Below are 14,484 nucleotides of genomic sequence, written 5' to 3'. Positions count from 1 at the left end.
TTCCTTAAACAAGGAACTTGACCATATTTCTAAAACATGTTTTTAAAACAGCCCAACAGGGAGAATTATCCCGTTTTCTACCTTCACTAACCAGCCACACAGGAAACAACAGGACTTTATGATTTTTGGACCTAATGGAATTTCTAACGGAAAAGCAGACTCAATTAGTATCCCCCTCTCGGCACACACAAATAATTAGTAACCCACTCTCGGGAACTGGTGAGAACCTGCTGGATCCCACCTCTGGGCATAATTGAAACTGTTCAGGAATATCCTAATCCAGGCAATTTTCAAGGGAATACAGGCACTTCTAGGCGAGTCCAAATACCAAATTCACTTTGTTTCCCCCTCCCCATTATTAAGCAATACTTGTTCCCTTTGTTGATCCCATAAATGTGCCCACATTCTTGTTACCAAATACGGAGTTGGGATCACATATTTGTGAAGGTAACATGTCGTGCACCCTCTGTGCAGTCCTGTGTATGTATTAGCTCTGCTTATCAATTGCTTTTACATATTCCCAGGTGGACTGGCACAAATAAAGCGGTACCAGAACCACATCCTCATGCAGGTAGCTACAAACGGAGCTCTTCTGTCTCCCTGATAATGCTCCCTTCACGGCTGCTGGGTTGGAGCAAATGATTGAAGCAAATGGCCAACGGGGTAACTAATTGCATGTTGCCATCATGGGTATCTAATGATCTTCGAGTACCATCATGGAAACAGCATAATACAATTGGCTATTAGTGCTTGTTACCATGATTATCGGCTTCGCACGTCCATCTCCGGGTAGCCTGGACAAGGCTAGCATACGCAGCATCTAGAATACCGAGTATCTGCCCAGTGCCGCCAAATGACTGTTATCTTTGGGCTGCCAGGAAGTCAGGCGCAATTTCCCTGACGTGAGAACGCAAACTGACACAAAATTATAGTTCCAGACAAAATATGGATTTTCATCCCCCTCCTAAGCAGAGTTAATTGCTAGGCAGTGATAAAATTACATAGTGCAGGCAGGCCGACAGCCTCCATCCCCCAGATTTTGTTGACAATCTGGAGTGACAGACTAAATGGTTTTCAACACCACAACTTTGCCAAATTATCGAGCATCTGAAGTCAGAGCCTGCTGCCATAACACAGAAAGTTCCTCTGGCTTTGCTGATGTTCCCCTCTCTCATTGCAGAAACCGTAACTGAAAAGGCTGGGACTGACCTTTTCCATTAGGAAAGGAGATGTTTACAAGAACTCATTCATTGGGTCAGATAGGCAGAGGGGTTGTTTTTTTTAATATCAAAAGAGACGAATGGCCCATCTGGTTGTTATTTATCTCAAGGGATTGTGGAATGTATACTATTATATTGGCCCTTTCCTCACAAGTCACCTAAAACATTTGCAGAACGTCTGCAAACGTTTTCGATCCCCATTTGTTCACACTCACCCCCTTGAAACGTTTCATGGGTGCCACAAGGGAGTGAGTGTACACTCGGCTACCTGTACAACATCTGGAAACTGAGAGAAGGTTTATAGTTCAAAATGAACCTAGATCCCAAAAATATTAGAAGGCTGCGTGCGTCCTCTCGGCATGAAAAAGGTTTGTTTATTTTTTCTTTTTGCTACAAAAGATTGATATTCTCTGTTATAAATAAAAGAGTATTCTAGACTTCTCTTTTTTTCTTATTTATTTATTTTATTTGTATCCCACTTTTCTCCCTGGTCAGACTCAAAGCAGCTGTCCCCATTATCCTGCCCTCCTCCACTTAATTTTCACAACTTTGTTGTGAGGTGAATTTGAAAGACTGTGACCAGCCCAAGGTCACCTGGCACACTTCCATAGTTGAGCAAAGGATTCAAACCTGGTCCTAGTCCAATGCTTTTAACCACTACATAACACTACCCCTATACTGAATGTGAGAGGGTGCTGAAGTCATAACCTGCCTAGGGTACCAAAAACCAGTGGCGTTCCTGCCTAGGGACTGGGGGTACCCTATGTCCCTGGGCGCCCCGCATTTGGTCACGTGGGGGGGCGCCAACATTTCAGGGTCGTTTGTGTGTTTTTAAATTTTTAAAGTGTTTTTCACGTTCCGGCCTGCAGGGGGCGCATTTTTACGGCTAGCAGCACCAAAATTTCAGGTACCATCCAGAGACTGTCCTGATGATACCACCCGAGTTTGGCGATGTTTGGTTCAGGGGCAGAAAAGTTATGGACCCCCAAATCGAATGCCCCCATCCCCATTGTTTTCAATGGGAGCTAACAGGAGATGGGGCTACCCATTTGAGGGACCATAACTTTGGTCCCCCTGAACATAACTTCACCAAATTTGGTTGGCATCATAAGAATAGTGAACAGATGATACCCTGAAATTTTGGTGTCACTAGCTTTAAAAATACACCCCTTCTAGGCACCCCAAGAAATTTGTTTTGCAGTGACTTTGCTCCATTGTAGCCAATGGGGAATTTCTGAGTGTGTAGGCAGGCTGCACATTTTTGAAGATAGAGGCACCAGACTTTCAGGGTGGCTCCAGGAGGGCCTCCTGGTAATAGCATCCAGGTTTGGAGACCTTTGCTTCAGGGGGTTCAATTTTATGGGCCCCCAAAAGGCTTATTTTGTTTCCCTGCTCCTGCACATGAAAGCCTTTGGGCTGAGTTCTCTCAGAACTCTCTCAACTCCCCCCCACCCTACCCAGAAGCAAAGCTCACCAAGATTGGATGCTATTACTCAAGGCCTCTTGGAGCCACCTTGAAAGTCTGGCACCTCTATCTTCAAAAATGTGCAGCCTGCCTCAGAAATTCCTCATTAACTACAATGGAGCAAAGTCACTGCAAAACAAAGAATCTTGGGCAAATTTCTTGGGGTGCCTGGGAGGGATGTATTTTTAAAGCTAGTGACACCAAAATTTCAGGGTATCATCTGTTAATTATTCTTATGATGCCACCCAAGTTTGGTGAAGTTATGTTCAGGGGGACCAAAGTTATGGTCCCTCAAATGGGTAGCCCCATCTCAGGTTAGCTCCCATTAAAAACAGTGGGGATGGGGGCATTAGATTTGGGTGTCCATAACTTTGCTGCCCCTGAACCAAACATCGCCAAACTCGGGTGGTATCATCAGGGCAGTCTCTGGATGATGCCCTGAAATCATGGTGCTGCTAGCTTTAAAAATGTGCTCCCTGCAGGCTGAAAAAACACCAAAAATACCCCCCCAAAACCCAAATACCTTGCATTCTCATTTGTTCATTTTGGGGCAGGACATAATTGGACAATTTTTATCTGAATGTGCCCAAATTTGCCCAGATTCCAGCCGAATCTGGTATTTGTTTCATCTGAATCTCCAACCCTCAAAAGTGATGCTGTTTCAGGGTGGGAGAGAATCCACCCCCAAACAGCATCACTTTCAATTTTGTTTTAACCGGGGACCCCAGATTCTCCCTTTAAGATAGATTTAAAAGAAGAATCTGAGCTCCCTAGTTTAAACACAATTGAAAGTGATGGTGTTTGGGGGTGGATTCCATTGGAGGTGTTTTGTGAGAGATGATACTGATATTTTTTTGGTAAATGTTTTGCTGGGGGTAATTTGTGAGAGATTTACATGCTTAATACCCACTTGCACTGGCTTGGAGTTGTTTCTCAGGCTAACAACCTACCTCATAGGGTTGTTGTGATTAGGAAATTAGGAAAAGAGTTGGTGGGTAGAGATGTTTTGATGGGAGTGGGAGGTGATTTGTGAGCTGGTACAAAAAATCATTGTTTGGTCATGGTGGGGGAGGGTGGCCGCCCATACCCCGGGCGAGGGGGGGCGCCAAACTCAGGTTTTGTCCCCGGGCGCCAGTTTGCCTAGGTACGCCCCTGCCAAAAACCCTTGGGCCAGCTCAGAATCACCATATGATACCTGCAAGTGTCACAACACTCACCTTTTTCTTAAGTGCTGGGCAGTGGTGTAGCTGCCACGGTGACAGGGGGGCTGCGTCCCAGGCGTGTGCCATTGGGGTCAAGTGGGGTGCGGATAATCTCCCCCCAAACCCTCCCCCTTCCTCTGCCCCACGAAGCCTGGCAGAAGCCCAGAGCAGCCTGGAATTCAGCCGGCTGCAAAGAGCAGCTGAACTAAGGTAAGAGGTGGGGCGGGGCACTGTGGGGGGCGGTGCCCGGGCACCACTTTGCCCCAGGTGCCATTCCCCCCCCCATGCCACTGGTGCTGGATGAGGATAGTTCCAACTTTTCCACCCTCCATGCCATTTTCCTGAGCTGAAACAACCGGGCAGACCATTTATTTTGCCCTGCTGTGAGGGGGGACACGACTAAATACAGGTTTTCTGCATCTTTTCAGCTGCGTGAAAACCAGCTCTCCCCCGTCCATATGATTCACCAACGCTTTTATACTTGACAAAGTGGATCTTAATAACTTTTTCTGTAAATGTTTATGTCTGTTGCAGCAGCGATAATAACCCTCTGGCTCAATACAGAACTCAAGAGGGCAATTCTAGGAGTTCAGTGCTCCATGCTGATTTCTTCAATCAAAGAATTTGTGACCATGAAATTGCGACGTTATTTCCACACGACTCAAGAATCTTTTCTCCCCAATTGTTAGGCATCCAGTTTAATTCTAATGCCACATTATTTTATCTTTCTGGTCTAGAATCAGTCACGCACAGATGTGCCTTTATGATGGCCGTCATCCTTCCCGCCATCCGCCCTTTCTAGGGGGCTTTCCGCACTGACAGAGTTGTACTGGTTTCTACCTAGGTTTGCCTCAGTGAATCCGCACTGCAACTGAGCTCAACGTCGTTTTGTCTCAGTTCCACCCCCCCCCCCCTCAGAACTGCGACATCCCTGCCGCAGTTATGAACTACACTTTTCTGCCGGAACAAGGTCGATACCGCTTCGAAGCTTCGAAGTGTGGACGCATCGAAACGACACCTCATCCATTCAACCAATCAGGAGCTGCTTTTGTGGCATGTGCAGAACAGAAGAGTCGTGGCGGGCAGAAAGCGCATGTAACTGTAAACTGTAAAAACTGTTAAAAAAGAACGCTCCCGTTTCCCACTGTAGCACAAGCTCCAATCACGATCGAGGGGCGAAACAGGCACCAAGATGATCCCGCCCACTTAGCTCAGTTCCAGGGAGCCAAGTAAGTTGATGTCGACAGCCTGGAATCGCCCTCCACTGAAGGGAACCGAGTCGACCTTAGGTCCCTTCTGTAGTGCGGAAAGCCTCTAGGAGATTCTTCCATGTGCTATACTCCATGCAACTTAGTGCATTCAGGAGAGAAATGCCAGATGCTATCTCCCACATACTCTTAGCTTTCAGCTTTGTAAGGACTTACGGGAGAAACTGATTGCCCCAGTGGCTCAGGTCAATACAACTCAAAGCAAAAAGAAGCAACTTGCTCCCCTCCTGTCTGATAGAGATCCACAACTTACCAGCTTGGTTGCTTAGTACTTCTCACAAATTTTTGCAATGAAAAATGCAATTATTAAACCTTAACATTTTTCAAGTGAAGACTTGTATGAATTAGGAATAAGGATATAACATGATCACGCATTTTAGCTTTTTATAACACCAATTTTAACAACTTTTACCATCTTAACCTATAAATGTTTCTGACTATACGTATATTTCAATTCTATACAAAAAGGGTATTTGTACGTGTACTTTCTCCAAACATTTTCTCAAACAGAAACATAAAAACTACATTTGTATGGCTATACTATTGTACTATTTTTTAAAGCAAAAAGCACAAGGGAAAAGGTGAAAAATATGATTTAAAGGCACAGGTTAAACCTGAGTACCGAGGGATGGGAATGGCATGGAATGATCATTTTGAAAAAGTGAAATGTATTAAAGCACTGACAACAGTTATTTTCAAGTTAGGGCAAAGATGATATAGTTCGAAGGTATTTTACCAGATTCTTGATGGTCGTGCTTCAGGTACACGGGGTCTATTTTAAAGGCACAGGTTAAATCTGTCCTCTTCTTCACCCTGAACAAACATTGAAGACAAGTCATTTGCCATGGCTTCTGTTTACCTAAGAATTTCATTACTTCAGTGGTAGTTAGAAATGGGGCAGCAATTTTAACCAGTTTAATTGATAAATCAGTTGATTGCAGAGACATATCTAGGGAAAATGAAGCCTGAAGCAAAATCTGAATTTTCTGCGCCCCCCTCCCCCCACGCCCAGGTCTACCACGCCAAACCAGTGAGGGGCCAGGTCTACTGCCCGGAGCTGTCAAGACGGCCAGGACCACCTCCCGGAGCTGGTGAGGTGGCCAGGTCTACCACCCAGTGCTGGCGACAGCACCCAAGTCTACCACCCGGAGCCAGTGAGTGCAACCCGGGCCCGGTGCATGTTCCCGGAGCCATTTGATACTTCATGTCCCTCTAGCACAGACCTGGGCATTATACGGCCCACAGGCCACATCCGGCCCACCGGATGACCCTGACTGGCCCCCCTGCCGTGCTGGGGAGCAAGGCGTCTTTGAAAGCCCCGCAGAAGCCGGTTGCCTTGGCTGCTGGCTTCTACGGGGCTTTCAAAAGCGCCTCGCCCCCCTGCCTTTTGGCCCGGCCCTCCACAATATTTTCTGTTTCTTATGCGGCCCCATGGAAAAAATAATTGCCCGCCCCTAGCAGAGATGGCCCTAGTCGACCAAAGCTCTTATGGCAGGTCACAATTCTATACAGACACATGTATACAACTGAAGGGCCCACTTCTGTAGACCTCACACAAACATTTCAACTTCCTCCTCCAAATAGCAAATTTTAAACAGAAAAAAACTTAATAGTATCTTTTATTTGAGGGGCACTTTCCCCCTCAAATGTGTTTCTGTTCTAATAAAACTTGGGCTACAAGACACTCCTATATAATATTACCAGAATCTTGGCTCTAAACCTCCTCCTAAACACACACTTTCTGCAAAAAGATGATGGAGGCCGTGGTTGTGTTGTGCAGGGTGTTTACTGACTAGCTTCCATGCCTACTTACCACATGGTAGAACAGTCAAAGTTCACCAGAAGCCATTTGTGTGGGTTGAAGTTAAATGAATCTGCAAACTGAAAGATTAGAGAGAGTTTTTTTTTTTAATTACACATTTTGCAGTAGGAAAGCGACATTCTTGCTTAAATATGTGTACATTGCCTCACAAAAGTTAATACTGACCAAACGTTAGTTCTTCCTTTAAGCATTACAAACGTATGTTGCTAAAATTCAGCGTCAAAATGCCCATCCTCACAGAATAGATCTGGATTAATATTTTGGGCTAGGGTCTAAAGTAAGGTGACCAGATTTTTAATTTTGTAACGCGGGGCGCGCGCGCAGACTTGGCCACAGGAGCACACTGCCTTTTGCAGCGCTCCCCGGTCGGGAAACAGGGAAGCGCCCCAGAAGGCAGTGCGGCAGCGCGGGAGGCGCACGTGGCCACAGGAGCGCACTGCCTTTTGCAGCGCTCCCTGGTTTCCTGCCCTGTGACAGGGCAGGAAACCGGGGAGCACCGCAAAAGGCAGTGTGCTCCTGCGGCCGCGTGCGCACTCCCGCTGGCGCACTGCCTAGTAATCGGGAAAATTTAAAACCCCCACGGGACGCGGGACGTGTTGCCGAAAAGCGTGACTGTCCTGTCAAAAGCGGGACGGCTGGTCACCTTAGTCTAAAGGGCTGTTCAGCTTGCTCTGTGAGCCCAGGAGTTGGAACGTGCATGTTTTGAACACCAGCCAGCCTGCCTGTCATTGTTCTGCAGAGGGCATGGCTTTTGAAACTGAGTGGGACTACAAACACATTTTGTCATACACTATGAGAATCGGCTGCTCAAAGGGAAAAAATAAAGGAGTTTGGGAGCTGAAACAGAGCACATTGCGCATGTTGAAGCAACCACGGAAGGGTTTTTTTTTTTGCATTTGGATTGCCTATCAGAGGCACAGTGTCACCAATTCCCTTGAGTGTCACCATGGCAAGCAGTCTGTATTATTGTTGTTGTTGTTATTTAATATCCCAGCCGCCAGTTCTTTAGCTGGTCATTGACCTTTCATTACAATTCGAGCCTCACCCAGAGGCCTGGGATGTTGTAAAGTATCGGCGTAGCATTCGTGTGGATCCCAGCAGGGCTGCCTTCTGAATCTGACAGATGTTGATTCTGTCGATTTGAAGATGTTTCAAGTGCAGCTGCTCAGGTGTTTTCAGAATAGTGCCCAGGGAGCTGATTTCCTCTGGGACGACCTCAGCTGGTTTGTGCCATAGGTCCCTTCCGCACACGCAAAATAATGCGTTTTCAAATCACTTTCACAACTGTTTGCAAGTGGATTTTGCCATTCCGCACAGCTTTAAAGAGCACTGAAAGCAGTTTGAAAGTGCATTATTCTGCATGTGCGGAATGAGCCATAGTTTCTGAATCTCAATTTTCAAATCATGATACTTAGTGACCCTCTCGTGTTCTTTTTCATCGATCCTGCTGTCCCCAGGTATTGATATGTCGATGATGGTCACTTCCTTATCCCCGATCACTGTGATGTCCAGTGTATTATGTCCCAACACATTGTCCATTTGCGTTCAACAGTCCCACAAGATATTGACCCTCTGTGACTTTCTCTGGACAATGTTCCCACCAGTTTTTAGTTGTGCTAATGTTGTAATTCCTGCATAAATTCCAGTGGATCATCTGAGTTGTGCCTCTGTACTCAGTTTGGGCGATCTTTTTGCAGCAGCTGAGTACATGATCGACAGTTTTGTCGGCTTTCTTGCAAAATCTTCACTTTGCATCATCTGAGGATTTTTCGATTCTGGCCTTGATCATCTTTGTCCTAATGGCCTGCTCTTGAGCAGCTAAAATCAGTGATTCCGTTTCCTTTTTCAGAGTTCCCGTTGTTAACCACAGCCAGGTCTTTTCATTGTCCACCTTGTCCTTAATCTTCTCCAAAAACTGGCCGTGCAAAGTTTTGTATTGCCAGCTTTCAGTCCTTGTTTTAGTCGCATTTTTTCCTATATTCCTATTTGGTACTCTGGGCTTTCAGTAAACATCTGTTCTTCACTTCAATCAATGCCTGTTCTTGACTTTCATCATTATTATTTAATTTGTACCCCACCTTTGTTCCTAATGGGGACCCAAAGTGGATCTCCTTGTTCTCCTGGCTTCCATTTTATCCTCACAAAAACCCTATTAGGTAGGTCAGACTGAGAGTTGAGGATGGTCCAGGATTATCCGGTGAGCTTCCATGACAAGAGTGGGGGTTTTGAACCCAGGTCCCCCAAATACCAGACAAACACTAACTTAATTACACTGTGTGGCTTACAGCCCAATTGGGTAGGACAGGGCTGGAGCGAGGGCCCTGTGCCCGGGGCATGCGTGTGCCCTACGTCCCTGCCACGCCCCTGCCCACCCTTGCCCCACCCTGGAACACCCAGGAACGCCCCCACCATGCCCCCTGCATTGGCACACGCCTGCTGTGTCACATGCCCCATCCCCTTGGCGCTACGCCACTGGGGTAGGACAGTTACGTGGCAGCCGAGAGGGGAGCATGCAGGCTGCAGGCTGGAATGAGACTGTAAAGTTTTGTTCCCTTTGAGCGACAGGATGGCTAAGGGACAGAGTGAAACCTCGTATCAATTCTAATTTGAGAGAATCAAACCACAAGTCCTGGAAGCATCGGCGAGGTCAGGTTTCTACCTGGGTGCTGACTAGGCTCAGTGGTCTTAAATCTTTTTACACTTTGTTGAAGTTCTCAGATCCACATTCACTTTGTGAATAGAGTTTATGCGCTTCTTCTTACTTAAGATCGATGTGTACAGTTAAGAGCATCACCCAATATCAGACCTTCGTGTCTTACTAGAGTTGCTCTGTATTTTGAATTTTCAAGGGACACTCTCTGTTCCTAAAGCAATTCCTTTAAGTCATGGGTGTCCAACTCTGGCGCTTCAGATATTCATGGACTACTATTCCCATCAGCCCCAATCAACCATGCCAGGAGGGGCTGATAGGAATTGTAGTCCATGAATATTTGAAGCACCAGAGTTGGACACCCCTGCTTTAAGTAATTCAGCCATTTTACTGCAAGCCACATTGTGTAATTGTGTTAGTGTTTATCTTCATGTTACACTGACCCCCAACTGTTTCTTACTAGAGCAGCAGTGGCGTAGGAGGTTAAGAGCTCGTGTAACTAATCTGGAGGAACCGGGTTTGATTCCCAGCTCTTCTACCTGAGCTGTGGAGGCTTATCTGGGGAATTCAGATTAGCCTGTACACTCCCACACACGCCAGCTGGGTGACCTTGGGCTAGTCACAGCTTCTCGGAGCTCTCTCAGCCCCACCTACCTCACAGGGTGTTTGTTGTGAGGGGGGAAGGGCAAGGAGATTGTAAGCCCCTTTGAGTCTCCTGCAGGAGAGAAAGGGGGGATATAAATCCAAACTCCTCCTCCTCCTCCTCCTCCTCCTCCTCCTCCTCCTCTTCTTCTTCTTCTTCTTCTTCTTCTTCTTCTTCTTCTACTACTACTACTACTACTACTACTACTACTACTACTACTACTACTACTACTACTACTATAGGCAGGCTCTCAGATACTGGTCCAGCACTCTTAATCACTATATTACACTGGTTTTCTCCATTTGTTTTTCCTGCCAACAGGTGCTTTCTAACACCACCCATAGGTTAAAGCAATTTTCAAGTTTGTAACTGACTTGGGTAGGTTCGGCAATTACTGAAAATACCTGAAGAAGCAATGGCTCTGGAATACCAGACTTTCCATTTTTTCCCCAATGCGATCCAACTGCATCGGCTTCCCTGCAAAGTTCTATTGTGGAAAAAAAACCCCCACTGAATTCAGAGAAGTGGAAAAAAACCCATATGGCTAAGGTAAGACTCCTATTCAGAACCTGTTGAATGGTTGCTATGCTAAACGATGCTAGACCACAACGGTGGGTGTCTGATTCATTTCCTTCACGATCCAATAAAACCCACACAGGAAATTGCAGCAACGCTTTGTTTGCTGATAAAAAATGAGAAAGGGGGATGCTTTTATTAGTTGGGGCTTTTTCTCCCTGCGTTTTCTTTATCAGCTCCCCACCCTCGGGCCCTCTTTCGGCTTTGGCCTTCGACAAACAGTAATATTTCCTCTCTCCTGACATGGAAGACAAGGAGTTTATTCGGGCAATCTGGAGGGAGAGTCAGGAAATTGTGCTGCCATTATCTGAGCGAGCGAGCGAGCGAGCAACAAGCTGCTCGACATATTGGAAAAAGAAAGTCAACAGAATATTTTTAATCCATTGCGCATAACAGGTTAGATAGAATATCACCCCCTCGTTCTATAACAAAGTTTTTTTGAACTATTTTTTTTTTAAATGCGGTTACTTGATTTTCAAAATCAGTGCAGGCAAAAAAAGAAAGAAAGATTTATTTACATATGCATCCAAAGAAGGGAATCAGTCTTTCCTGCTGTTTCATTACACCTTGATGCTGTTTTGGTTGTTCTCAGACTGCATCCAGATGTCCGCGATCACTGCACTATAATAATCACTATGATAGTTGTTAAAAGCAATTTCAGAGGGTCTCCAACAGAATGGTTAGATTCGAGTCCAGCAGCCTCTCAGAAGCCTCATGTTCCAGCGCTCTGTACCGCAACTTCTGTATGTATTTTCAGAAATTGCAAAAGCGACCCAGTTCAGTTGCATACTCGCCACTTGTGCGGTGGAAGCCAGCTGGGCAGCTTTGAGCTTCACACACTCTCAGCCTAACCTACCTCATAGAGTGGCTTTATGGATAAAATGCAAGAGAAGAGAACTATTCCAGGTGCTGGCTATTGTGGTTTTCTGGGTTTTGTTCAGAGGTGGGATCCAGCAGGTTCTCACCAGTTCCCGAGAGTGGATTACTAATTATGTGTGTGTGACGAGAGGGGGTTACTAATTGGGTCCGCTTTTCCGTTAGCAATTCCATTAGGTCCAAAAATCATAAAGTCCTGTTGTTTCCTATGTGGCTGGTTAGCGAAGGTAGAAAACGGGATAATTCTCCCTGTTGGGCTGTTTTCAAAACATGTTTTAGAAATATGGTAAAGGTCCTTGTTTAAGGAAAGTCTCCTTCTTTTGATTTCTAGAAACAAAATTAAGTATTTGAAAGTATTAAGTATTTGACAGGCAGTCAATTAGAGGAGAAGTAGTTGTTTCTGTTGGCAGTAGACGATAGGACTTGCTATACTGAGTTTAAATTATGGACAGAAAGATACCAGCTGGAAATTAGGAACTTTTTTTTACAGTAAGAGTTTTTTACAGTAAGAGAAATTATTAATGCCCCGCCCCCGGAATGCCTGGCCACGCCCCCATCGTGCCCCGCCCAGTCCCATTGGCGCTACGCCACTGTTTGAATCCCACCACCATGGGAACCTGTTACTAAATTTTTTGGATCCCACCACTGGTTGTGTTGCCATCATTTTTGCTCCCAATGTTTCACCCGCATCTATAGCTGGCGTCTTCCAAGGCATGCGTCTCTCCATGACACAGCGTGGAGTGGCTGTCTAGTGGGGTATATATTTTGTCCATGTGTTTGGGCAGAGTTCGTTTACAGGTGCATTGCTGTTGCATTAGCGATCGTGTTTACAATCGCATAGGCAACTGCTCATGCAGTTCGATTAGCTCGTGCCTGGCTGACATTCATTTCCAGTTGCTTTTGAAGGTCTCTGGCTTTGTGTTTTGGTGTTTTTTAGAACATCTCTACAAGCATAACAGAAAGGAATCTTATCAGTGCTTCTCTCTTTCTATCCTTCCACCTCTGTCGGAATTCAGGGAAGAACTAAACACCCAAGGATTTCATTTTGATTTCAGAGGACCACACTCACTTCCACTCCGTTGAGAAGGTAGCGGAATTCGGGACAGACGAAGGAACTCCCAGCGTAGGCGGCGTCAATGTGCATCCACATATTTTCAGTGTTACCTATAAAAGGAAAAATGCTGTGAACAGTACTTGACAGACTTATCAGTAATGCAGAAATAGCTGCTGTTTGCAGAATATCAGGCCCCTTCTGCACACGCAAAATAATGCGTTTTCAATCCACTTTCACAACTGTTTGCAAGTGGATTTTGCCATTCCGCACAGCTACAAAGAGCACTGAAAGCAGTTTGAAAGTGCATTATTCTGCATGTGTGGAATGAGCCTCTGTTTTTTCTTTTTAAAAAAAACCCAAAACCCCTTTGCACTGCATCCCACTCTGGCTAATCCGAAATGTTAAGAAGCAACTGGGTATTGACTAGAGGTGTATGGCTGGAGGTAAGTAGAGGATAAGAAGGAAAATATTTTAAAACCATGTGATCATTTAAAAAGGTGACCTGTTAAGTAGAGCTTCTGCCATAACTATTGAACAGTTACTATTGGTTTTATACATGAGACTTGCTGGCTAACATTTTGTGTTTGGCTCCGCCTCCTGCAGCAGCCATTTTGCAGTTGCGCCCACCACCCTGTGTCAGAATTCCAAAGGTTCCAGAACAGGGGTCTGCAACCTGCGGCCCTCCAGATGTTCATGGACTACAAATCCCATCAGCCCCTGCCAGCATGGCCAATTGGAAGTCCCACCCCTTCCTGCTCCCCAAGCCCCACCCCCGGCCTCAGTGCTTATAAAAGCAGGTCTCCGAGGCCGGGACTGCAGACTCTTCTGGCCTGCCCGGAGGGGTGGTAGGAAGAGACTGCAGGCTGCCAGCTGGGAGCCCAGCCAGCGGGAGGGGAGGAAGGGAGAGGGAAGTTCAGGGTGGGGTTGAGGGCACTTGGAGGCAGCAGGAAGTTGTCGTTTTTGCGTGCCTCGACTGACACATAAAAACGAGGCAGCAGGACTTCCTGGTCACGTGGGGGCCGATTTTGCACCCCCCACGTGACCAGAAAAGTGGCGCCCAGGGACAAGGGATACCCCTTGTCCTTAGGTAGATACACCACTGTCTGTTCTACATTGGTCACGTGGGGGCCGATTTTGCGCCCCCCACGTGACCAGAAAAGTGGCGCCCGGGGACAAGGGATACCCCTTGTCCTTAGGTAGATACACCACTGTCTGTTCTACATAGGTCAGACCTCACCTGTGCCTAGTTTTGGGCACCAAAATTCAAGAAATATATTGACAAGCTAGGGCGTGTCCAAAGGAAGGCGACCAAAAAGGTAAAAGGTCTGGAATCCGTGCCCTATGAAGAGAGACAGGGAGCTGGGTATATTTAGTCCGAAGAAGAGAAGGTTAAGGGGTGTCATGATAGCAATATTTAAATATTTGAAAGAATCGCATGTTGAAGAGGGAGCAAACTTGTTTCCTGCTGCTCCAGAGACTAGGACAACGAGTAATGGATTCAAACGGCAAGGAAAGAGATTCCATCTCAACATTAGGAAGAACATCCTCACAGCAGAAGTTGTTTGACAGTGATGTGTACTGTCTCTGAGGGTGGTGGAGTCTCCTTCTTTGGAGGTTTTTAAACAGAGACTGGATGGTCATCTGCCAGAAGAGCTTTGATTGTGTGTTCCTGAACGGCAGGGGGTGGGACGGGATGGTCCCTTCCAGT

At 46.2% G+C, this 14,484-nt stretch overlaps 1 protein-coding gene across 3 annotated transcripts in view; it reads right to left on the bottom strand.

Annotated features, from left to right (window-relative positions):
- The window catches only part of DDC (dopa decarboxylase), a 72,961-nt gene that overhangs the window by 17,495 nt on the left and 40,982 nt on the right, over nt 1-14,484 (bottom strand). For all 3 annotated transcript variants that reach the window (XM_048511788.1, XM_048511787.1, XM_048511786.1), the window contains exons 8-10: nt 12,792-12,886; nt 6,969-7,036; nt 5,892-5,968 (exon numbers count right to left, since the gene is read on the bottom strand). In XM_048511788.1, the coding sequence (XP_048367745.1) occupies nt 5,892-5,968; nt 6,969-7,036; nt 12,792-12,886 (240 nt within the window). The remainder of the gene's footprint in view (nt 1-5,891; nt 5,969-6,968; nt 7,037-12,791; nt 12,887-14,484) is intronic.

Source organism: Sphaerodactylus townsendi, linkage group LG11, assembly GCF_021028975.2.
Source record: "Sphaerodactylus townsendi isolate TG3544 linkage group LG11, MPM_Stown_v2.3, whole genome shotgun sequence".
Lineage (NCBI taxonomy): Eukaryota > Metazoa > Chordata > Lepidosauria > Squamata > Sphaerodactylidae > Sphaerodactylus > Sphaerodactylus townsendi.
This window is presented reverse-complemented; position numbering and strand designations above follow the sequence as displayed.